The 25,314-nt window shown below is 52.8% G+C and overlaps 1 protein-coding gene across 2 annotated transcripts in view; it reads left to right on the top strand.

Moving 5' to 3' along the window:
• Positions 1-690: 690 nt before the first annotated feature.
• Positions 691-25,314, top strand: part of RAB40C (RAB40C, member RAS oncogene family) — a 32,681-nt gene continuing 8,057 nt past the window's right edge. Inside the window, exons 1-3 of one of the 2 annotated variants that reach the window (XM_075319402.1) lie at positions 691-898; positions 7,072-7,381; positions 20,338-20,398. In XM_075319402.1, coding sequence (XP_075175517.1) covers positions 7,240-7,381; positions 20,338-20,398 — 203 coding nt within the window. In that variant the 5' untranslated portion in view covers positions 691-898; positions 7,072-7,239. Of the gene's footprint in view, positions 899-5,475; positions 5,572-7,071; positions 7,382-20,337; positions 20,399-25,314 lie in introns of those variants that run through there. The other variant, XM_075319403.1, reaches the window with a different exon arrangement.

A 25,314-nucleotide genomic window follows, 5' to 3' on the forward strand; every position in this document is an offset into this window, starting at 1 on the left:
GCGGGCGCTCAGTGTAGTTTTCCTGCCGTCCGATAGGTGGCGCTGTCCGCTGTGAATGCTGGGCTCAGTGTAGTTTTCCTGCTGTCCGCTGTGAATGTAGGCGCTCAGTGTAGTTTTCCTGCCGTCCGATAGGTGGCGCTGTCCGCTGTGAATGCTGGGCTCAGTGTAGTTTTCCTGCTGTCCGCTAGGTGGCGCTGTCCGCTGTGAATGCGGGCTCAGTGTAGTTTTGCTGCCCTCCCCTAGGTGGCGCTGCCCGCTGTGAATGCTGGGCTCAGTGCAGTTTTCCTGCTGTCCGCTGGGTGGCGCTGTCCGCTAGGAATGCGGGCGCTCAGTGTAGTTTTGCTGCCGTCCCCTAGGTGGCGCTGTCCGCTGTGAATGGGGGCGCTCAGTGTCGTTTTCCTGCCGTCCGATAGGTGGCGCTGTCCGCTAGGAATGCGGGCGCTCAGTGTAGTTTTGCTGCTGTCCGCTAGGTGGCGCTGTCCGCTGTGAATGTAGGCGCTCAGTGTAGTTTTCCTGTCGTCCGCTAGGTGGCGCTGTCCGCTGTGAATGCTGGGCTCAGTGTAGTTTTCCTGCTGTCCGCTGGGTGGCGCTGTCGGCAAATCCTCACTGCTGCCAGGGTGGAACTCCGGACAGGGGAGGTGATCTCTCTGGTGACGTCTGCAGCGTCGTTGTGCGCAGGCGCAGTGTGCACAGACGGAGGAGGCAGATTGGAGCGCTGGAGCTGTGAGTGATGAGCTGGGCCCGGCTGTCCGCGGAGCTGCCCCGGACTCTGGACACGTTTATCCCCTGACTGACCGACTTCAGCCCGGAAGAGCCAGTGTGCGCAGCGGAGGCCTCAGCCCGGGACTCGCGTACTTTCCGCCTCAGGTGTCAGGCCGCTTTCCCGGGTGCCCAGTCGGTGAGTTCCGCCAGTTTCAGTAGTGAGCTCTTACCCTGTGTCTTAGTTACTGCTCTGCTGTGGAACTACAACTCCCAGCATGCCCTATGCAGACACACTTGTAGTGTCTGACGCTCACGGTGCCTGGTCGTGTTGACACCACAAGTCCCAGCATGTTGATGTGTCTTGCAGGCCGTCCTCGGTGGGAATACCCTCTCATTGTTCCTCCTGGTATTCAGTGTCGCTCGTGTGCAGTTTTATAGCTGCAGGTACCGGTCCGACCCGTTGTGACACCACAAAAAATGCGTCCATTTTGCGGTGGCGTAAAACCGGCCGGACTGGGTGAACGACCCCTCACCGGTGCGTCCTCCTGTGTGCACGTCACCGGGCACCCAAGAGGGGAGAGAAGACGCTGCCCGGCCCATCCGGTGGCTGCTTATCCCATGGAGCAAACAAAAGCGTAGAATGATGGCAGCCAAAATGCCCCGATCCTTCTCCCCCCGACAGTCAGCCCCTATACCCATCAGATGGGTGGCCACTCTCAGCTTGTTGTTGTACAGGTCTGATTTATATACTGAGTGTTCCACCCTAGACTATGGCGCATCCTTCCTATACAGAGAGAACCAGAAAAATGGACATCGCACTGTATAGGCTTCATGCTCCAGACATGTATACACCCAGAGATAATCTTCCAGGCGCGTGGGCCCCACAGTTGGAGGGGGTCCTCCTCCAGGCGCATGGGCCCCACAGTCGGAGGGGGTCCTCCTCCAGGCGCGTGGGCCCCACAGTCGGAGGGGGTCCTCCTCCAGGCGCGTGGGCCCCACAGTCGGAGGGGGTCCTCCTCCAGGCGCGTGGGCCCCACAGTCGGAGGGGGTCCTCCTCCAGGCGCGTGGGCCCCACAGTCGGAGGGGGTCCTCCTCCAGGCGCGTGGGCCCCACAGTCGGAGGGGGTCCTCCTCCAGGCGCGTGGGCCCCACAGTCGGAGGGGGTCCTCCTCCAGGCGCGTGGGCCCCACAGTCGGAGGGGGTCCTCCTCCAGGCGCGTGGGCCCCACAGTCTGAGGGGGTCCTCCTCCAGGCGCGTGGGCCCCACAGTCGGAGGGGGTCCTCCTCCAGGCGCGTGGGCCCCACAGTCGGAGGGGGTCCTCCTCCAGGCGCGTGGGCCCCACAGTCGGAGGGGGTCCTCCTCCAGGCGCGTGGGCCCCACAGTCGGAGGGGGTCCTCCTCCAGGCGCGTGGGCCCCACAGTCGGAGGGGGTCCTCCTCCAGGCGCGTGGGCCCCACAGTCGGAGGGGGTCCTCCTCCAGGCGCGTGGGCCCCACAGTCGGAGGGGGTCCTCCTCCAGGCGCGGGGGTCCTCCTCCAGGCGCGTGGGCCCCACAGTCGGAGGGGGTCCTCCTCCAGGCGCGTGGGCCCCACAGTCGGAGGGGGTCCTCCTCCAGGCGCCTGTGCACCCAGTGTGGGCCTCATTCAGAATTTTTACTGTTTTCCTTACGTTAACATACCATTTCCATCAGTCCTTGGTCATTTTATCTGTTTTTCCCATCATTGTTTCATTAGTTTTTCCTTAATTAGTTAATGGCGGTTTCTTAAGCTTCACAGATTAAAAAGGTAAAGCACCACTCCTGTGATTTTTTTTTTTTTTCTTTTTTCATACCACCAAGTGGGTATATCACTAATGTCTGTTCCTTGCCCCAGTAAAATACTTACCAGCCGACGTCTTGTGATTGCAGCTCCTGACTGACCAAAAATCACTGTCACAAGTTTGCAATTTGAGTCTCTGAGAGCCTTGTTCTGGCCTCATTCTGGCTCCCATAGACTTATTGAGAAGTGACTTCCGCTGGAGTCATCCGGCAGGCCTCAGTCAGGCATTAGCTATACCACTCCAGCAGTGAAATAAAGTTTTGGTGTCCATTTCTGGGGGCACATATTATTTTTTTTTTTATATTGTTGGTAATTTTATATATATATATATATATATATATTTATATTTATTTTTCTGCATTATGTGGCTTTTACTTAGGCGTTTTGCTTATTCAATTTTGAGATTTTCTGTGGTCAGAAGCTCAGAAACAGACAGATAAGAGAATTACAATCTCTCCCATTGGATCATCTGAGAAGTTCTCCTACAGGGGAAACAAAGGGAAAGAGAGAGATAAGCATGAATGTGTTTCAAATCTGATATATTTTGTTGTGTGTTAATCATACCTGAAGAAGGCCATATAATCAGCCAAAAAGTGTTGTTTGTATTAAGTGTCGCCAATCGAGGTCCATCTATCCTTATCATTGGATTGTCAGAATAAGTTCACTGATGGATTCTCAGTTAACTCATTCTGCAGCCAGTAATAGAGCAACACGGGCGGCTATAGAAGGCAAACTGTGCATGATTGTTAATAAAACCGAATTGTAAAAATAAGAATAAGGCCTTTTGCACACACTGCCGTTTTTGCTGCATTTTTAGTGCAGTTTGTGGTCCTAAACTTTATGTATGACCTTCCCCCAGCAAGTCTATGAGAAATCCGAAAGGCTGTTGTGCGCACGTTGCTTCTGTTTTGGTTGCAGAAAAAAGGAGCATGTCACTTCTTTTCTGCGTTTTTCAATTGCCCATGATTAAAAAAAAAAACAAAAAAAAAAACGAAGGGGCCAAAACGCGGTAAAAACATTCATTTTTTATGCGTTTTTCATGCATTTTTCAGCCAGAGGTGCGGTTTTCTGCCACAAGGTGCAGTTTTGAGGTGCAGACATTTTCTGCAGTGTGCGCATATAGCCTTAGATACATCCACTGAAGTAATTAAAAAAAAAAAATGTCCCCAAGGGTGGACGTACTACTGTGGTAGGGATAGTCCTACCAAAATAAACTTCCCAGTAAACGGTGAGCATGGACAGCACTAGGATAGGATCCATTTTTTTTTTTACTCCCACAGATCCACTGAGTTGTGTTGGTGACTGGCGGCCACATTCATGTGAACGGAGTCGGCTGCAGCCTCCAGAGCAGCGCTCAGTTCAATAGGAGAATTTAAAGGGAAACGTGTCAGGACGATTTTACTACAGAAACTAGCAGTGTTGCTGCTGAATAGGTCATAACATATAAATAAAATGCGACAGATACGTCAGCGCTGATTGATCAAGCACTGAGCCATATGCAAATGAGCCAAGAAGTGCATTGTGGGCGTGTTTTTGGACTCTGACTCATACAGCCATACCGCCAATCGTCCTGACATATTCCTTTTAAATGAAGATGTGGCATTAAATCAGTTGTGAGTCCCCTTTATTCTCATTTGGGGTCTTTACCAGTCTTAAAGTAATGGCGCATTGTTTAGATTGGGAAAACCCCTTTAAATTCTGTGAGTTTTGGTAATAATTGTCTGTTGTCTTTGGCCGTATATAATAAAAAAAGCTGCAATGTAGAAACATGACGCGGAAATGTCACCTTTGTTGTCACAACACTGGATTATTAGTGATGTCCGGACACGATAACACTGGAGACTGAGAGTCTTTGTTCCTAAACTATTGTGCGGCAGCTTCTCCTCGAGGGACGCTCTCCATATCCAGTGCCGGCCATATGGGGTCCGCGTGGAAATAACAGGGTCACGTGCAGATGGACGGATTAGGTGAACTTTTATCGGGGACGGCTCACACGATGATCTGTCGCCCTTGTAAGGGAAAGTGATGAGTCTGGAGGCTCCGCTGGAACCGGTTCTGCGGGTTTTGTGCTCCGACACCGGCCTCCTTCCCGCAGACTCGTGCGCTGGGCCGACTCCTTCTACTGACAAGTTTAATAGGATTTTTGCTCTGTATTGATTTGATGATTGAACTTTAATTCACGAGGAATCTGCAGGACAGGGGTGCACAGTCCCTAAATGATATAGCCACATTAAAGGGTCACGTTATCTCAAGACGTATCGTGAGGAATGACTTTCTTACCACTGACACCCCCTGCCCCCCAGCAAATCTGAAAACGGGACCCCGCAGACCCTGCTTGGAACCCAATGCTTGTAATAGAACCCTATCTTTATTCATGGGCTCCGCTATCCCTGGGATTATATAGATGGTAAAGGGTTAAATGCATCATTTCTGACCTATTAATAGGAAATTGCTGGAACACGCGTGTAATGTTATTGTCATTGATGGTGGGGCTTGTCCGGGCCCGGGTCTTTGTGATGGTGTTTGCTTTGTCTTGGGTCGTAGGGGGGGGGGGGGCGGGTGGATGTCGTCCCCTCCCATCCTGCCAGCAGGAGCCACAAGAATAACCCCCCCCACCCCGGCACTAACACAGGCGAGAATTATGAGTGTCCATCGATTGACTGAGTCTTAAGGGGGTTGAATCTGCTCAGGTTTTTTTCTTTTTTATACTCTGAAAGCTCTCATCACCTCTATTTTATATGTTGTCAGTGGGTTAACCCCATCAGTGCTGAAAAGGCTGTGGTCGTTACTGCTCCGCGCAGACCCAAGCTGTGGTTGCGGCAGGCGTGCGAGGGTTAAGATGCGGAGCCATCTGCCTGTGTTTTGCTCTTCATGCAAACTAGTTGTGTAATCCGCTCCCCTGCCAAGGAGTGGCTGCCGCCCCCTCGCCTCCCATTGGAGGACGCCGCTATACCTCTCCCTTCATCATTATGCCAGCCGATAGGAAGAATAGCCTTTTATGCTCCAGAATGAGGACGAGCAGGGGGACAATTATCCGGGAGCGCAGATAATATTGGTAAATGCGGGGAGATGAATGCGATGTATATCCATCTAGCCATCCATCCCGCTATCCATCCATCCATCCCTCTATCCCATATCTATGTATCCATCTTTCTATCAATCCCTCTATCCCATATCTATCCATTCCTCTATCCCATATCTATCCATTCCTCTATCCCATATCTATCCATTCCTCTATCCCATATCTATCCATTCCTCTATCCCATATCTATCCATTCCTCTATCCCATATCTATCCATTCCTCTATCCCATATCTATCCATTCCTCTATCCCATATCTATCCATCCCTCTAGCCCATATCTATCTCTCCATTCCTCTATCCCATATCTATCCATTCCTCTATCCCATATCTATCCATTCCTCTATCCCATATCTATCCATCCCTCTAGCCCATATCTATCTCTCCATTCCTCTATCCCATATCTATCTCTCCATCCCTCTATCCCATATCTATCTCTCCATCCCTCTATCCCATATCTATCCATCCCTCTATCCCATATCTATCTCTCATCCCTCTATCCCATATCTATCCATTCCTCTATCCCATATCTATCCATTCCTCTATCCCATATCTATCCATTCATCTATCCCATATCTATCCATTCCTCTATCCCATATCTATCCATTCCTCTATCCCATATCTATCCATTCCTCTATCCCATATCTATCCATTCCTCTATCCCATATCTATCCATTCCTCTATCCCATATCTATCCATTCCTCTATCCCATATCTATCCATTCCTCTATCCCATATCTATCCATTCCTCTATCCCATATCTATCCATTCCTCTATCCCATATCTATCCATTCCTCTATCCCATATCTATCCATCCCTCTATCCCATATCTATCTCTCCATTCCTCTATCCCATATCTATCCATTCCTCTATCCCATATCTATCCATCCCTCTATCCCATATCTATCCATCCCTCTATCCCATATCTATCTCTCCATCCCTCTATCCCATATCTATCCATTCCTCTATCCCATATCTATCTCTCCATCCCTCTATCCCATATCTATCCATTCCTCTATCCCATATCTATCCATTCCTCTATCCCATATCTATCCATCCCTCTATCCCATATCTATCCATCCCTCTATCCCATATCTATCCATCCCTCCATCCCATATCTATCCATCCCTCTATCCCATATCTATCCATCCCTCTATCCCATATCTATCCATCCCTCTATCCCATATCTATTTCTCCATCTTTCTATCCATCCCTCTATCCCATATCTATCTCTCCATCCCTCTATCCCATCCCTCTATCCCATCCCTCTATCCCATCCCTCTATCCCATATCTCTCCATCCCTCTATCCCATATCTATGTCTCCATCTTTCTATCCATTCCTCTATCCAATATCTATCCATCCCTCTATCACATTTCCATCCACCCGATGCTTATATTCATATACTTGTACATATGGGTTTTATGTTGTTTTGCTATTTTTACTGAAAGTTTCTTTCTCCTGTCTTTTTTCTCCAGGATTTTTCCTTCCCCCGGTCTCTCGGGAACATTTAGATGACGTTGCAGTGAAGCGTCCCCATCCGCAGCCTATAGACACCTTTCCCGGACATCCCTGGTTGACGGCACCTGGCAGCGGACCATTTGGAGGAGCCTGACATGCCATTTTCCTCCTGAGGAGGAGGGAGGATGGGCACTCAGGGCAGCCCTGTGAAAAGCTACGACTACCTCCTGAAATTCCTGCTGGTGGGCGATAGCGATGTCGGGAAGGGAGAGATCTTGGAGAGTTTGCAGGACGGAGCATCCGAGTCCCCTTACTCCTATAGTAACGGTAAGGGTTCTCCTTGCAAAGATAGAGATATTATAGGGGTATATTGTAGCAATGGCACATTGCCAGGATACGCCATCTTTTACTATTTAACATCTGGGACCCCCAATGAACAAAGAAGCTCCTTATCCGGTTTCACTTCACTGCACTGTTTATAGTAATGTGATTTCTGCACAGTGTTGGGCTCTTCAGATTGCACAGGTATTGGCTGAACCTGCTCCCATTTACTATATATATGGGGGGGTCAGGGGTGGAAACGTTCGTCGGGTTACTTGATCAGACGTCTGCAGAGTCGGCCTGTGCGGCTTATCATAATCTGCAGCTACTTACACACTATAAAGATGAGAATATTCAGCCCTTGAAATAGTTTTCTCTGAGACTTTGAACTGTTGAGATTTTCAGATAGGATTGTGACCCTGCCTTCCATCAAACCTGTTTATCCGCCCTGCCTGTAGTGAAGGCGCACAGACATGGAGTCACCGCTTCCATGTAATTGTCACCTGTGATTATCGAGAGCTTGATAATTCGCAGACGGCTTCTTAGCCCAGAATTACTTCTCCCCATTCGGGAACGTTTGCCCCATAGTTGCCCATCATAGATCTGTCGTTTTCTATGTAAAATTGCCTTAAAACAAGCGCCCACCGACTTATATTGTCTTCTCATGGCAGAAATCTGCACTGTAAATGTTCATTTTATTTAACTGCTTTTATTTAGGCAAAAAAACCTTTTTTCTCAATTGGGAGCCTATAAAAATATTGCACAGTTTACCTTTCATAGTCTGTTTTGCACTGTCTGTTGCTGGCTGCAGAGTGAGTTAACTGAGAATCCATCAGTGAGTTTATTCTGATGGTCTCGCAAGAGCATTTATAATACATAGCGCTTTACAGATGTGATCATCACTGTCCCCATTGGGGCTCACAATTTTAAATGACCTATCAGTATGTCTTTGGAGAGTGGGAGGACATCCACACAAACATGGGGAGAACATGAACTTCTTGCAGATGGTGCCCTTGGTGGAATTTGAAACTAGGACCCCCTGAGCCACAGGACAGTGCGAAACAACCACCCCCCCCCCCCCCGAGCCACAGGACAGTGCGAACCCCCCCCCCGAGCCAAACGACAGTGCGCACACACCCCCCCCCCCCCCGAGCCACACGACAGTGCGAACCCCCCCCCCAGAGCCACACGACAGTGCGAACCCCCCCCCCAGAGCCACACGACAGTGCGAACCCACCCCCCGAGCCACACGACAGTGCGAACCCCACCCCCCGAGCCACACGACAGTGCGAACCCGAGCCACACGACAGTGCGAACCCCCCCCCCGAGCCACACGACAGTGCGAACCACACCCCCCGAGCCACACGACAGTGCGAACCCGAGCCACACGACAGTGCGAACCCCCCCCCCCCCGAGCCACACGACAGTGCGAACCCCACCCCCCCGAGCCACACGACAGTGCGAACCACACCCCCCGAGCCACACGACAGTGCGAACCCGAGCCACACGACAGTGCGAACCCCCCCCCGAGCCACACGACAGTGCGAACCCCCCCCCCCCAGAGCCACACGACAGTGCGACCCCCCCCAGAGCCACATGACAGTGCGAACCCCCCCGAGCCACATGACTGTGTGAACCCCACCCCCCCGAGCCACACGACAGTGCGAACCCGAGCCACACGACAGTGCGAACCCCCCCCCCGAGCCACACGACAGTGCGAACCCCCCCCCCGAGCCACACGACAGTGCGAACCCCCCCCCCGAGCCACACGACAGTGCGAACCCCCCCCCCCCCCGAGCCACACGACAGTGCGAACCCCCCCCCCCCCCGAGCCACACGACAGTGCGAACCCCCCCCCCCCCCGAGCCACACGACAGTGCGAACCCCCCCCCCCGAGCCACACGACAGTGCGAACCCCCCCCCCCCGAGCCACACGACAGTGCGAACCCCCCCCCCCCCGAGCCACACGACAGTGCGAACCCCCCCCCGAGCCACACGACAGTGCGAAACCCCCCCCCGAGCCACACGACAGTGCGAACCCCCCCCCCCCCCCGAGCCACACGACAGTGCGAACCCCCCCCCCCCGAGCCACACGACAGTGCGAACCCCCCCCCCCCGAGCCACACGACAGTGCGAACCCCCCCCCGAGCCACACGACAGTGCGAACCCCCCCCCCCCCCGAGCCACACGGCAGTGCGAACCCCCCCCCCTCGAGCCACACGACAGTGCGAACCCCCCCCCCGAGCCACACGACAGTGCGAACCCCCCCCCCCCCGAGCCACACGACAGTGCGAACCCCCCCCCCCCGAGCCACACGACAGTGCGAACCCCCCCTTCACCCCACGACAGTGCGAGCCCCCCTTCACCCCGAGCCACACGACAGTGCGAACCTCCCCCCCCGAGCCACACGACAGTGCGAACCTCCCCCCCCCGAGCCACACGACAGTGCGAAACACCCCCCCCTCGCCACACGACAGTGCGAACCCCCCCCCCCCCCCCCCCCCGAGTCTTCGGACAGTACGAACCCCCCCCTCGAGTCTTCGGACAGTGCGAACCCCCCCCGAGCCATAGGGCTGTGCGAAACACCCCCACCCTCCCCGAGCCATAGGACAGTGCAAACCCCCCCCTCCCCGAGCCATAGGGCGGTGCGAGCCCAGCCCCCCCCCCCCCCCTGAGCCACAGGACAGTGCAAACCCCCCACCCTGAGCCATAGGACAGTGCGCACCCCCCTGAGCCACAGGACAGTGGTGACACCCCCCCCTACCCCCCGAGCCACACGACAGTGCGAACACCCCCCCCCCACCGAGCCACACGACAGTGCGAACCCCCCTTCACCCCCGAGCCACACGACAGTGCGAACCCCCCCCGAGCCACATGACAGTGCGAAACCCCCCCCCTCGCCACACGACAGTGCGAAACCCCCCCTCGCCACACGACAGTGCGAACCCCCCCCCCTCGCCACACGACAGTGCGAAACCCCCCCCCCTCGCCACACGACAGTGCGAAACCCCCCCCCTCGCCACACGACAGTGCGAAACCCCCCCCCTCGCCACACGACAGTGCGAAACCCCCCCTCGCCACACGACAGTGCGAAACCCCCCCCTCGCCACACGACAGTGCGAAACCCCCCCTCGCCACACGACAGTGCGAAACCCCCCCCTCGCCACACGACAGTGCGAAACCCCCCCCTCGCCACACGACAGTGCGAAACCCCCCCCTCGCCACACGACAGTGCGAAACCCCCCCCTCGCCACACGACAGTGCGAAACCCCCCCCCTCGCCACACGACAGTGCGAAACCCCCCCATCCTCGCCACATGACAGTGCGAACCCCCCCCTCGCTACACGACAGTGCGAACCCCCCCCCCCCCCCCCCCGAGCCATAGATCAGTGCGAACCCCCCCCTCTCCCGAGCCATAGGACAGTGCGAACCCCCCCCCCCGAGCCATAGGACTGTGCAAACCCCCCCCACCCCCGGGCCATAGGACAGTGCAAACCCCCCCCCCCCCCCCCGAGCCATAGGACAGTGCGAACCCAGCCCCTTCCCCCCCCCCTGAGCCACAGGACAGTGCAAACCCCCCCACCCTGAGCCACAGGACAGTGCGCACCCCCGAGCCACAGGACAGTGCGACACCCCCCCACCCGACAGGACAGTGCGAAACCCCCCCCCCCCCCTGAGCCACAGGACAGTGGTGACCCCCCCCCCCCCGAGCCACGGGACAGTGGTGACCCCCCCCCCCCCGAGCCACGGGACAGTGTTGACACCCCCCCCTGAGCCACAGGACAGTGTTGACACCCCCCCCCCCTGAGCACAGGACAGTGTTGACACCCCCCCCCCTGAGCCACGGGACAGTGTTGACACCACCCCCCTGAGCCACGGGACAGTGCAAACCCCCCCACCCTGAGCCACAGGACAGTGCGCACCCCCCGAGCCACAGGACAGTGCGACACCCCCCCCACCCGACAGGACAGTGCGAAACCCCCCCCCCCCTGAGCCACAGGACAGTGTTGACACCCCCCCCCCCTGAGCCACGGGACAGTGTTGACACCCCCCCCCCCTGAGCCACGGACAGTGGTGACACCCCCCCTGAGCCACAGGACAGTGTTGACACCCCCCCCCCCCCTGAGCCACGGGACAGTGTTGACACCCCCCCCCCCTGAGCCACGGGACAGTGTTGACACCCCCCCCCTGAGCCACGGGACAGTGGTGACACCCCCCCCCTGAGCCACGGGACAGTGGTGACACCCCCCCTGAGCCACAGGACAGTGGTGACAACCCCCCCCCTTTCCTGAGCCACAGGACAGTGGTGACAACCCCCCCCCCTGATCCACAGGACAGTGGTGACAACCCCCCCCCGAGCCACAGGACAATGGTGACCCCCCCCCCGAGCCACAGGACAATGGTGACCCCCCCCCCCCCCCCGAGCCACAGGACAGTGGTGACCCCCCCCCCCGAGCCACAGGACAGTGGTGACCCCCCCCCGAGCCACAGGACAGTGGTGACCCCCCCCCCCGAGCCACAGGACAGTGGTGACCCCCCCCCCCTCCCCGAGCCACAGGACAGTGGTGACCCCCCCCCCGAGCCACAGGACAGTGGTGAACCCCCCCCCCCCCCCGAGCCACAGGACAGTGGTGACCCCCCCCCTCCCCGAGCCACAGGACAGTGCGAACCCCCCCCCCCCCCCCCCCCGAGCCACCTTGCTGCACATGACCACATCAAAGTTGAATATTCTGGGAAACAAGGAGTCTGTAAAAGCCAAATGATGCAAATTTTTAATGCAACCCAATTGTAAGAATTATTTTAGTGCCAAATACATATATTTAAGTTAGAAAAATAAACTGAAAGTGGACGACCCCTTTTAGATGTGATCTCACTGGTAGAATCTCGCCCATAACAGCACCAATTGATTAGATAAGTCGCTCATTGCCCTTTTCTCTGCCCCTTTCACGCATCCAGTCCCCATACAGCTTCCATATTGTCGGCAGCACATCCCTTCTTTACCCGGAGCAATGTGCTGCCGACTAATGATTTCATAGCGGGATGAGCGATCCAGTCAGCCGACAAATGAGCATTTTGCCGGGTGATCGGCGATGTGTTTCCACCGGCTAATGATCGGGAACGCACCTTAGTGCAAAGAAGTGAGATTGATGCGATAATGGTGTCGGGATTTCTCTGTCTCAATGGCTGATAACAGCGAACAGTAGCATGTATGAATATGTAATAGGCTTTAATGTTCCTTTTTGCTTTCTAATACATTTTTGAATCATAAGGGGGTCTACGTATATGCGGGTCCTTGTATCTGAAGATTAAAAATCCCTTTATTATATGATAGTCTTTCCTCCCATGATGCAGAATGGTAGCGGACAGCACTGGTGGGAACGTCGTCTCGCTTGGGCCCATGGTCAGACCTTTGCTGTCGTCTTCTATGGATTAATGACGCTGGCCGGCAGCATCGTACACATGCAATCATTGCATCAGCGCCTATGTCTGTAATTAAATGTCGAGCAAATTACCCCAGGGGTATGTAATATATAGAGTGATGCCCCCCACCCAAATAAAAGTAGGGTGCAGGCAGTGGTCGGCATCCTGCGATCCTGCAGCCATTGTTTTCCATCATGTGCCAGTGAATAACAACCCAGTGCTCAGAAACTTTCCCATGATCGATGGTCATCCCTAAAAATGAAATTCCTCTCCACCCTTTTTACTATTTTTCTAAACTCACATGAGGTTCCCCCCGGGACGTGAGTCAGAACTATTATTTTTGTTTTTTTCCAATGCCGTCACAAGGCCACAAATCATTTGTTCTTTCGTCCGGATCACACGTGTACCCCACAATAGCCACAAAGGTAGAAAAAAAGACGTAGGCTGTTAAAAAACAGACGGCATCTACGTCAGGAATGCAGAGGGTTAAAAAACGTATTGTGTGTCGCCAAGTTTTGTTTTTTTGTTTTTTTTTTCCGTGGGCCGAGAGCTCTTCTTTCCCCCAGTATTTGGAGGATAGGGTTACTCACAGGGCTCCGCAGGAAAAGCCATTTCTGTGATTGGAAATACTGTTCTGGGAAATGACTTGGAGAGGAAAGCGGTGCGGATGATGGATCGCAGGACGGGGGGTGCGGGAGGCGTCAGGATAGGAGGCCTCCATTATTTAGAAGCAGCTCCTTCACACCCCACTAATGACTTGGTGAGGAAAGCTGGGTGGCTGCACATTCGAGGCGGTCACTCAGCTTTCCCAGACCCCAGAGGGGAGGACTAGTTGTGAAAATGGGGAGGGGGGCGTTACGATAGGTGGTCTCCATTATTTAGAAGCAGCTCCTTCAAACCCCCACTAATGACTTGGTGAGGAAAGCTGGGTGCTGCAGATTCCTAGACCCCAGAGGGGAGGACTAGTTGTGAAAATGGGGGGCAGTTTTAGGAAAGGTTACCCTATCTCTTGCATTGCGGATGATTAATTACAGTGCAGATGATGGATCGCAGGATGGAGGGGTGCGGCAGGCGTTAGGATAGGCGATCTCCATTATGGGAGGGGGGGAAGGCGTTACGATAGGAGGTCTCCATTATTTAGAAGCAGCTCCTTCACATTTCACTAATGACTTGGTGAGGAAAGCTGGGTGGCTGCACATTCGAGGCTGTCACTCAGCTTTCCCAGACCCCAGAGGGGAGGACTAGTTGTGAAAATGGGGGGGGAGGCGTTAGGATAGGCAGTCTCCATTATTTAGAAGCAGCTCCTTCAAACCCCCACTAATGACTTGGTGAGGAAAGCTGGGTGGCTGCAGATGGGAGGCTGTCACTCAGCTTTCCCAGACCCCAGAGAGAAGGACTAGTTGTGAAAATGGGGGGGGGGGCAGTTTTAGGAAAGGTTACCCTGTCTCTACTCTCTTGCATTGCGGATGATCAATTACTGTGCGGATGATGAATTGCAGGACGGGGGGGGGGGGGGGGTGCGGCAGGCGTTAGGACAGCCGGTCTCCATTATTTCATTATTTAGAAGCAGCTCCTTCACACCCCCACTAATGACTTGGTGAGGAAAAGCTGGGTGGCTGCAGATGGAACATTGTCACTCAGCTTTCTCATACCCTGAGAGGAGGACTAGTTGTGAAAATGGGGGGGGGGAAAAAAAATATTTTAGGAAAGGTTACCCGGTCTCTGACTCTGGATCTTCTTTTTCCACCAAGCAACAACATTTCTAGAAAGGGGCACAGATTCCTGTAAAGCTGGGTACTAAAGGGATGACCGCCTCTGCCAGTGATTGACCCCCACTGCTGCAGCCATTTACCTTTTTGGGAAAATTTGACCCCCAAATCCACAATGGCGGCCAAGTATCCATGTTCCCCAGTGCGCGGAGGGGCCGCTGCCAGCCCCTTCTTGTGTAATACTCCTAATTTTGGCCGTTGTTGTGAGTTCTTTGTGCGGCATTTCCTGCCAGTAATCTCTAGTGTGTGATTTCTGCTGTCAAGAAGCAAAGGACGGAAAATATTGCCTTTTACCCTTGGCTCATCCTTTTTTTTTTTTTTTTCCCTTCGGGGATCTGCTTATCCCCACGATCCAAAGCCTGTAAACAATGAGATTTTTATATCCAATTCTGCGCCCTGTACAGACTGGTGTCCTATTATCGTATGTAGGCAGCACATTTAAGGTCCCTTTAAGCCAATCACTAAAGTGCTGATCGTTCAGGTTGTGCGGTGTTATTACGTCCCGCAGTGATCGTATTGTGTACCTCAGTACTGCAGTTTCTTGTAAAAATCAACAGTCTCCCCCAGTTGGCCCCCAGCTGCAATGGTAGCCCCATCGGCAATCCACGATTTCATCACAAGGCAATGCATGCCAGGCACGACACATGTCAACGTTTTTAAAGCATCGTCGTACAGGATTAACCGCAGCATTTACATTTTTTTTTTAAAGGACAGTGATTAGAGCGTTGCTTTTAGTGGCAGATGCCAGCTGTATAACACAGATGGCACCTGCCCCTTTATGGAGTTCATTCAGTTCTTGAACCTGCTCCGAAAACAGGGCAGTACAATAGTGGTGGCAGGGACTGCGACCGGGCCAGAGGGTGCAGGGGGATAGCCGGCCCCAGTCCTGCTTCAGCTGATGTACATTTGAAGCCGCACATCAAGCTCAAAAGCATCGTGGCGCAGTGACCTTTCGGGTCTCTGCACTGTGATACACGCTGCCGGCCTGGCCGACTGGCACTTACAATTGGTGCCCGTTTGACAATGACGTCATGTGTTGCCAAAGTACGGACACCGATAAAAGCTGCCGGCCGCTGCGGGCCGGCTATAGAGGAGGATGCCGTGCAACGTGGGAGCCGGGGAGGGCGAGTACAGTGTATATCAGGAGGGAAACAGTAAATACCAGGAGGGGCCCAGGAGAGGAACATATATACCATGAAGGAGACAGTATATAGCAGGAGGGGCTCAGGAGAGGAACATGTATAACAGGAATGGGACAGTATATAGCAGGAGGGGCCCAGGAGAGGAACATGTATACCAGGGAATGGGACAGTATATAGCAGGAGTGGCCCAGGAGAGGAACATATATACTAGGAAGAGGACAATATATACCAGGAGGGGGGGCACAGGAGAGGAACCATGTATACTGTTAAGGGGACAGTATATAGCAGTAGGGGCCCAGGAGAGGAACATGTATACCAGGAATGGGGACAGTATATAGCAGGAGTGGCCCAGGAGAGGAACATTTATACCAGGAAGGGGACAGTATATAGCAGGAGAGGTCCAGGAGAGGAACATATATACCAGGAAGGGGACAGTATATAGCAGGAGGGGCCCAGGAGAGGAACATATATACTAGGAAGAGGACAATATATACCAGGAGGGGGGCACAGGAGAGGAACATGTATACTGTTAAGGGGACAGTATATAGCAGTAGGGGCCCAGGAGAGGAACATGTATACCAGGAAGGGGACAGTATATACCAGGAGGGGCCCCAGGAAAGGAACATATATACTAGGAAGGGGACAATATTTACCAGGAGGGGGGTCCAGGAGAGGAGCATGTATACTAGAAGGGGACCAGTATATAGCAGGACGGGCCCAGGAGAGGAACATGTATACCAGGAAGGGGACAGTATATACCAGGAGGGGCCCAGGAGAGAAACATATATACCAGGAAGGAGACAGTATATAGCAGAAGGGGCCCAGGAGAGAAACATATATACCAGGAAGGAGACAGTATATGGCAGGAGGGGCCCAGGAGAGGAACATATATACCAGGAAGGAGACAGTATATGGCAGGAGGGGCCCAGGAGAGGAACATATATACCAGGAGGGGGACACTATATACCAGGAGGTGGACCGTATATACCATGATGGGGGCATATACACCAGGATGAGAGATATATTTACCAGGAAGGAGCCCAGGATGAAGGATATTAGAACAGGATGGGGGACATTAGTACATAATAAGGGTGAGGGGGGGGGGATCTCATTATAGGATTTAAAATGCTAAAAATATATATATATAGATAGATAGATGATATATATAGATAGATGATATATATAGATATATATCATATATATATATCATCTATCTATATATATATATCATCTATCTATATATATATATCATCTATCTATATATATATATCTATATATATATATATATATCATATATATATATATATAGATATATAGATATATAGATATATAGATATATAGATATATATATATATATATATATATATATATATCTATATATCTATATATCTATATATCTATATATCTATATATCTATATATCTATATATATATATATATAGATATATATATATATATATAGATATATATATAGATATATCTATATACATACATACATACATACATACATACATACATACATACATCCATCCTAATACATCTGACCAATATGAGGGGGGGGCCCAGGTTCAAATTTTGCACCGGGGGCCATCGATATCTAGTGACGCCACTGTCCGAAAATATACGCCATAGGTCGTGATGGGTTAAAGGGACCTTTCACAGTTATTATGTCCTTGCACTATTGAACTCCACTAAAACCACGTCTCAAGATGCTGAGCTGGAAAACTGCTCCTTGTACGAGACCCGTCCCTCAACCCTCTTCATCAGTGGTGGCATAACACATCGTGGCCTGATCCCTGGACCTGGTCATTTCTACTAAATTCCGTGATAACGTCTACGGAGCAAGAGACGTCCTGATGGGGAACGGGACCGGAACGTTAACATTGCAGAGAACGATCAGCAGCAGCGGAGATTAGTGGCAGTGGCTTCTCCTCCTCCGCTCATGGAATATTTTCTGCTGAATGTGAATGGTAATCGGAGCCGTATGACTGACCTGTCCGGGTATCTCATGAATAATGGATTCATGTCGGCGCGTACGTTAGGAGCGCAGTCGTATCCATCAGCGAGTGCGGTTTTCTGTAACATCCCCCGGCCGTGCGCGTTCTCTCTCCCCGAACTGTTTGTTCTCTTTAAATAATTGATGACGACCATAATGTAGGAAGAGAACCGCACTGGCGTGACGGACGGCATTTATTAATAGCAAGAAATGCTTTGCCTTCATCTTCTGGATCTGACTGATCAATAATTTACATATCATGAAAAATACAGAAGAGCTGAGAACTGCGGAATATGGAGGAGACGCCGCAGCCGAGACACAAAACAGGACCGAAATGTGGCCTCATACACTGCAGGCAGGAGCAGAGCACTGTAATGTATGATGGTCTACTCCCGAATACAATCTTTAGGAGACAACGTTGCCCGAATTTAGTTCCTCTTTAAGGCTATGTGCACACAGTGCGTTTTTAGCTCGTTTTTTTGATGCATTTGTTAATGTAGTTTTGTCACAAAACTGGAAGAAAATTGTGATGAGCGGGTACTACCATGGTCAGGTGCTCAGTACTCGTAACTAGTGATGAGCGGGCACTACCATGCTCGGGTGCTCCGTACTTGGAACTAGTGATGAGCGGGCACTACCATGCTCGGGTGCTCAGTACTCGTAGCTAGTGATGAGCGAGCACTACCATGCTCGGGTGCTCCGTACTTGTAACTAGTGATGAGCGGGTACTACCATGGTCAGGTGCTCAGTACTCGTAACTAGTGATGAGCGGGCACTACCATGCTCGGGTGCTCCGTACTCGTAACTAGTGATGAGCGGGCACTACCATGCTCAGGTGCTCAGTACTCGTAACTAGTGATGAGCGAGCACTACCATGCTCGGGTGCTCCGTACTTGTAACTAGTGATGAGTGGGCACTACCATGCTCAGGTGCACAGTGCTGTTAACTAGTGATGAGCGGGCACTACCATGCTCGGGTGCTCGGTACTCGTAACTAGTGATGAGCGGGCACTACCATGCTCAGGTGCTCAGTACTCGTAACTAGTGATGAGCAGGCACTACCATGCTCGGGTGCTCGGTACTTGTAACTAGTGATGAGCGGGCACTACCATGCTCGGGTGCTCGGTACTCCTAGTGATGAGCAGCCACTACCATGCTCGGGTGCTCGGTACTTGTAACTAGTGATGAGCGGGCATTACCATGCTCGGGTGCTCGGTACTTGTAACTAGTGATGAGCGGGCACTACCATGCTCGGGTGCTCGGTACTTGTAACTAGTGATGAGCGGGCATTACCATGCTCGGGTGCTCGGTACTTGTAACTAGTGATGAGTGGGCACTACCATGCTCGGGTGCTCAGTACTCGTAACTAGTGATGAGCGGGCACTACCATGCTCGGGTGCTCGGTACTTGTAACTAGTGATGAGCGGGCACTACCATGCTCGGGTGCTCGGTACTCGTAACTAGTGATGAGCGGGCACTACCATGCTCGGGTGCTCGGTACTCGTAACTAGTGATGAGCGGGCACTACCATGCTCGGGTGCTCGGTACTCCTAGTGATGAGCAGCCACTACCATGCTCGGGTGCTCAGTACTCGTAACTAGTGATGAGCGGCACTACCATGCTTGGGTGCTCGGTACTTGTAACTAGTGATGAGCGGGCACTACCATGCTCAGGTGCTCAGTACTCGTAACTAGTGATGAGCGGGCACTACCATGCTCGGGTGCTCGGTACTCGTAACTAGTGATGAGCGGGCACTACCATGCTCGGGTGCTCGGTACTGATAAGCAGTTGGATGCTTGGACGAGCGGGCTCGACTCGTGTATTGAGTATAATCAAAGTCAATGGGTATCTCTTCCGAACAAATACTTGAGTTTCCCATTGACTTCCTTTATACTCAGGTGCTTGAGTCGCGCTCGTCGGAGCCCAACTGCTTGTTACGAGTCTCGAGCGCCTGAGCATGGCAGTGCTCACTCATCACTACCTGTCAATCAGATGAATCAAGGTCAGGAACATCATGGCACTAGTCAGTTCTTCTCCTACCTAGGCGATTGGGCAAAAGGTTATGGGGTCTCTAAGATAATGCAGAATTAAAGGGGTCGTCTAGGACTAGAAAGAAAGCTTTTATAATTGAGTGTCCCAAATCGCAGCACAGCCACAATAAAGGGTGTTCTCCGGTGCTGATGACGTTTCAACCCCACACACTTAAAGGTACGATCAGCAGGTCTCGTGCGCATGGTCCTATTCAGTAATATAGGACACGTGTACGAGACCTGTTGATCGTGCTCACAACTCAGTAGGTTGATGGGGTTGTAATGTCATCAGCACTGATCACCTCCGATGGGGAAGGGAGTGTCGCTGGATAAGTAAAAACTGCAATGCCAGATATTTTATGGATAAAAGGTATTGCTGTTTCTGATAGTTTTCACAAACCGATCCTTCACCTTGAGGATGAAAGTGCCTATACATTTCTTCTCATGTATATTCCCCTTACCAGGTGCCCTCCTATTCCCTCCTCTGACCTGACCAGCGTTCCATTGCCAGTTTCCAAAATGGCCACTATAGTGGTGTGGGAGGGGGGTGGGGTACAGCAACAAAAAATTCTTTACAACGCACTAACTTCATTTTTTACATTTCAGGCATTGACTACAAAACCACTACCATCCTCCTAGACGGCCGACGGGTCAAGCTTGAACTTTGGTAAGAAAAGATGTCGAGTGGCCCGATACAACCGTAAAGGCGCCCATACACCATAGATGAATTTCAACCGGACCCCACAACCATTTAATGTGTATAGAGTGACCTGAATCTTCCACTGTAGCTGATGTTGGGGAAAAGGGTTGGGCATATTGAGATTGGACATGCCTGATCCTTCTGTTCTCAGGGGAGATTCTGTCACCAGAGATGTCTGGCCGCGTGGTGGCTACTTTCTTTGTAGAACACGTGCACACTCACCCAAACCAAGCGTTCACATATAGGATGGTCGCTTTCTTGTCAAATAACTGACCCACTACTACAGTGGCGCTGGAAAGTTTGTGAACCCTCCAGAATTTTACATATTTCTGTATAAATTTGACCTAAAACTACATCCGATTTTCACACAAGTCATAAAGGTATATAATAACAAGGCCTGCACAGCACCCCCCAAAAAACGAATACTCACCTCATGCCATCTAGTCACCTTCTTTCTACCGTAGCACACTGCATCTCAGTCCTCTTTATGTTGCGTTATCACGTGCAGTGACTTCTTGGGCCTGGATGCTGACAATAGTCTTGGCCTAGAGTGAAGAGGACCGAATGGCAGGTAGTAAGCAGTGGGCTTGACCAAGAGGTGAGTATTTGTTTTTTTGTTTTTACCAATACTCACAGCACCGCTTACCTCTCCTGCCTCCTTGATGCCCATCGTCTGGTTTCCGTCCTTTTGCTGTTGAGCGTTGCATCTTCAGCCTCTTTACTGTAGGCCAGGACTTGTGGCCGTGTCCAGGCCCTGTAAGTCACGGGACACGTCTTAACGTCATGACCTCACAGCAAGCGGTGACCTCTGAGGCCTGGATGCAGCCGGAGGACCTGGCCTATATTGAAGAGGCTTGAGATGCGGAGCGTGACAGTGGAAAGAAGAGAAAGAAGTTGGATGCTCGTAAGTTCATTGTTCCATTAATGATGACAGCCATTCTGGCCCAGATGCAGCAAACCAAGCCCACACCATGATACTACTAATCGCCATGTTTCACAGTTTGCCTAATGTTTTTTCTTTGTCGCTCCATTGGGAGACCCAGACAATTGGGTGTATAGCTTCTGCCTCCGGAGGCCACACAAAGTATTACACTCAAAAGTGTAACCCCTCCCCTCTGCCTATACACCCTCCCGTGCATCACGGGCTCCTCAGTTTTATGCTTTGTGTGGAAGGAGGCACACATCCACTCATACATCTCCATTTTAGTCAGCAGCAGCTGCTGATTGTATCGGTTGGAAGAAAAGAGGGCCCCCACGGGGCCCCCGGCATGCTCCCTTCTCACCCCACTAAGTCGGCGGTGCTGTTAAGGTTGAGGTACCCATTGCGGGTACGACGGCCGGAGCCTCATGCCGTGTTTCCTTCTCCATCCCTTAGGGCTCTGGTAGAAGTGGGATCCGAAGCGGTCATCCAGGTTCTGGGACCGTGCTCCCTCCGCAGCCCCTGAGGGAATCTGCTGGACAGGAGCTTATCTATCCTCAGGGACAGGGCCCTGCATCCACGAGGTACTCTGTGTCCTCATGGGGACGGTGTATGGAGCGCCTGGTTTCCGGACACCGCAACTGGCTGCTAAATTGTGAAGACCGGGGACTACCGCGCCGACCGCGCCTGCTTGTCGGCCGCGGTATTAAATTTAGTCCCCGGCTTCATCGCGGCCTAGTGGAAAAACTCCCGCCCCCGGGCCTGTCTATCAGAGATAGGGGCGGGACAGCCGACCTGACGTCGGATGTGAGGGCCGGGGCATCCTGTATGCTCCCTCCCCCCTCACTGATCACTGTGGGGACCCCAGATTCCCGCACTTTTCCTAACGCCGCCCACGGCTCCCTCCTCCCCTGAGAGCTCCGGCAGCCATTTTTCGGACATTCTGCCGGTGGAGAATCACACAGAACAGCTTTGCAGCTCTGGGAGACCAAGGCAGGGAATCTGGAGCACACACACCCCGCTTTTTAGCGGTCGGTAAGCCGCACCGGTCACTCGGTGTTGGTCCCCCTCGGGTGCCGGTATAGATACGTATATATATATACTTATTTCTGTTCGGCCGGGCTGTATACCCTTTTTTCTATATACCCTCAGTGATCACGCTCCTAGGACACAACAGCATGTCGTCCACAAGGAGCAAGGGCACTAAAGCACAGGGTTTTTTTGCGACATGTACCTCTTGTGGGGCTATGTTACCTGCGGGTTCCACCTACCCTCACTGTGAGCAATGCTCGACCCCTGTTACGCTTGCTCAGCCGGAGCCTCGGTCACTAGTGGGCCCCTCGGCTCAGGCAGACCCCCCTGCTTCCACTGTCCAGGTGGCAGCGACAGAGTTTGCAGTTTTTGCTGAAAAGCTCTCAGAGTCACTCTCACAATCCATGGCTCAGTCTATGGACAAATGGTCTGCCAAGTTGCTGGAAGCCCTGCAGTCCAGACCGGTCCTTACACAGGCCCCGGACCCTGATAGATCGGCGCCTCCAGGTCCCTCTCGGTACACCCCGGCCGGGGTGGGCCCTAGGCCTCACGTTGAGGACTCCTCCACGGACCACAGTCCCAGACCAGCTAAGCGGGCTCGCTTGGAATCTTCCCCGACTTCCTCACGCTGCTCGGGGTCTCAGCTTGAGGACTCTCTGGAGGACGAGGCGGAGGTTGCAGCTCAGGGCTCGGACCCTGATGTTGCTCTCAATCTTGATACACCTGAAGGGGACGCCTTAGTAAATGATCTTATCTCGTCCATCAACCAGGTGTTGGATCTATCTCCCCCGCCTCCACCTATAGAGGAGTCGGCCTCTCAGCAGGAGAAACACCAGTTTCGGTTTCCCAAACGTACACAGAGTGCGTTTTTCGATCACTCTAACTTCAGGGATGCCATCCAGAAGCCCAGAGCGGTTCCGGACAAGCGCTTTACTAAGCGCCTTACTGACACACGTTACCCCTTCCCCGCTGACGTAGTTAAGGGTTGGGCTCAATGTCCCAAGGTGGATCCCCCAGTCTCCAGATTGGCGGCTAGATCTGTGGTTTCGGTTGCAGATGGCTCATCACTAAAAGATGCCACTGACAGGCAGATAGAACTCCTGGTGAAATCCATCTATGAGGCCACGGGAGCGTCTTTTGCCCCGGCTTTTGCAGCCGTGTGGGCACTCCAAGCTATCTCAGCTTGTCTGGCTGAGATTAATGCGGTCACACGTACGTCTGCCCCGCAGGTTGCATCTTTAACCTCTCAGGCGTCGGCGTTCTCTTCCTACGCCATGAACGCAGTCCTAGACTCTGCTGGCCGTACAGCGGTGGCATCCGCTAATTCTGTGGCAGTCCGCAGAGCCATGTGGCTGCGCGAATGGAAGGCAGACTCGGCTTCCAAGAGGTTCTTAACCGGTTTGCCGTTTTCTGGCGAGAGATTGTTTGGCGAACGATTGGATGAGATTATTAAGGAATCCAAGGGAAAGGACTCCTCCTTACCCCAGTCCAAACCCAAGAGACCTCAGCAACGAAAAATACAATCGAGGTTTCGGTCCTTTCGTCCCTCCGCCAAGCCACAATCCTCTTCGTCCAATAGACAGGACAAAGGCCAGAGGAACTCCTATGCGTGGCGGTCTAAGTCACGCCCCCAAAAGGCCGCCGGAGGCACTGCTTCCAAGGCGGCCTCCTCATGACTCACGGCATCCCCGAACCGCATCCTCGGTCGGTGGCAGGCTCTCCCGCTTTCGCGACGCCTGGTGGCCACATGTTCAAGACTGATGGGTGAGAGACATCCTGTCTCACGGTTACAGGATAGAGTTCAGCTCTCGTCCTCCGACTCGTTTCTTCAGAACCTCCCCGCCCCCCGCGCGGGCAGACGCACTTTTTCAAGCAGTGGACGCTCTGAAAAAAGGAGTTGTGACCCCCGTTCCCACTCAGGAACAGGGTCGCGGTTTTTACTCCAACTTATTCGTGGTGCCAAAGAAAGACGGATCATTCCGTCCCGTTCTGGACCTCAAATTGCTCAACAAACACGTGAGCACCAGACGGTTTCGGATGGAATCTCTCCGCTCGGTCATCGCCTCGATGTCACAAGGAGACTTCCTCGCATCGATCGACATCAAGGATGCTTATCTCCATGTGCCGATCGCACCAGAACATCAACGCTTCTTGCGTTTCGCCATCGGGGACGAACACCTTCAGTTTGTGGCATTGCCCTTCGGCCTGGCGACAGCCCCACGGGTTTTCACCAAAGTCATGGCATCCATTGTGGCGGTCCTGCATTCTCAGGGGCACTCGGTGATTCCCTACTTAGACGATCTCCTAGTCAGGGCACCTTCAAGGGTGGCGTGTCAACACAGCCTTACCGTCGCTCTGGAGACCCTCCAGCAGTTCGGGTGGCTCATCAACTTCCCAAAATCCAAGTTGACACCGACCCAATCTCTGACTTATCTAGGGATGGAGTTCCATACACAGTCAGCGGTAGTCAAGCTACCGCGGGACAAACAACTTTCTCTGCAGGCAGGGGTGCAATCTCTGATTCAGACTCAGTCACACCCCTTGAGACGCCTCATGCACTTCCTGGGGAAGATGGTGGCAGCGATGGAAGCAGTGCCTTTCGCGCAGTTCCATCTGCGGCCACTCCAGTGGGACATTCTCCACAAATGGGACAGGAGGTCGAACTCTCTCGACAAGAACGTCTCTTTCCCTTGCAACCAAGACGTCTCTTCAGTGGTGGCTTCTTCCCACTTTTCTATCACAGGGAAAATCCTTCCTGCCCCCAACCTGGGCTGTGGTCACCACGGACGCGAGCCTGTCAGGGTGGGGAGCGGTGTTACTCCATCACAGGGCTCAGGGAACCTGGACTCCGATAGTCTTCCCTTCAGATCAATGTCCTGGAGGTAAGGGCAGTGTATCTGGCCCTATTGGCTTTCCAGCAGTTGCTGGAGGG

The sequence above is a fragment of the Anomaloglossus baeobatrachus genome, chromosome 7, assembly GCF_048569485.1.
Source record: "Anomaloglossus baeobatrachus isolate aAnoBae1 chromosome 7, aAnoBae1.hap1, whole genome shotgun sequence".
NCBI lineage: Eukaryota > Metazoa > Chordata > Amphibia > Anura > Aromobatidae > Anomaloglossus > Anomaloglossus baeobatrachus.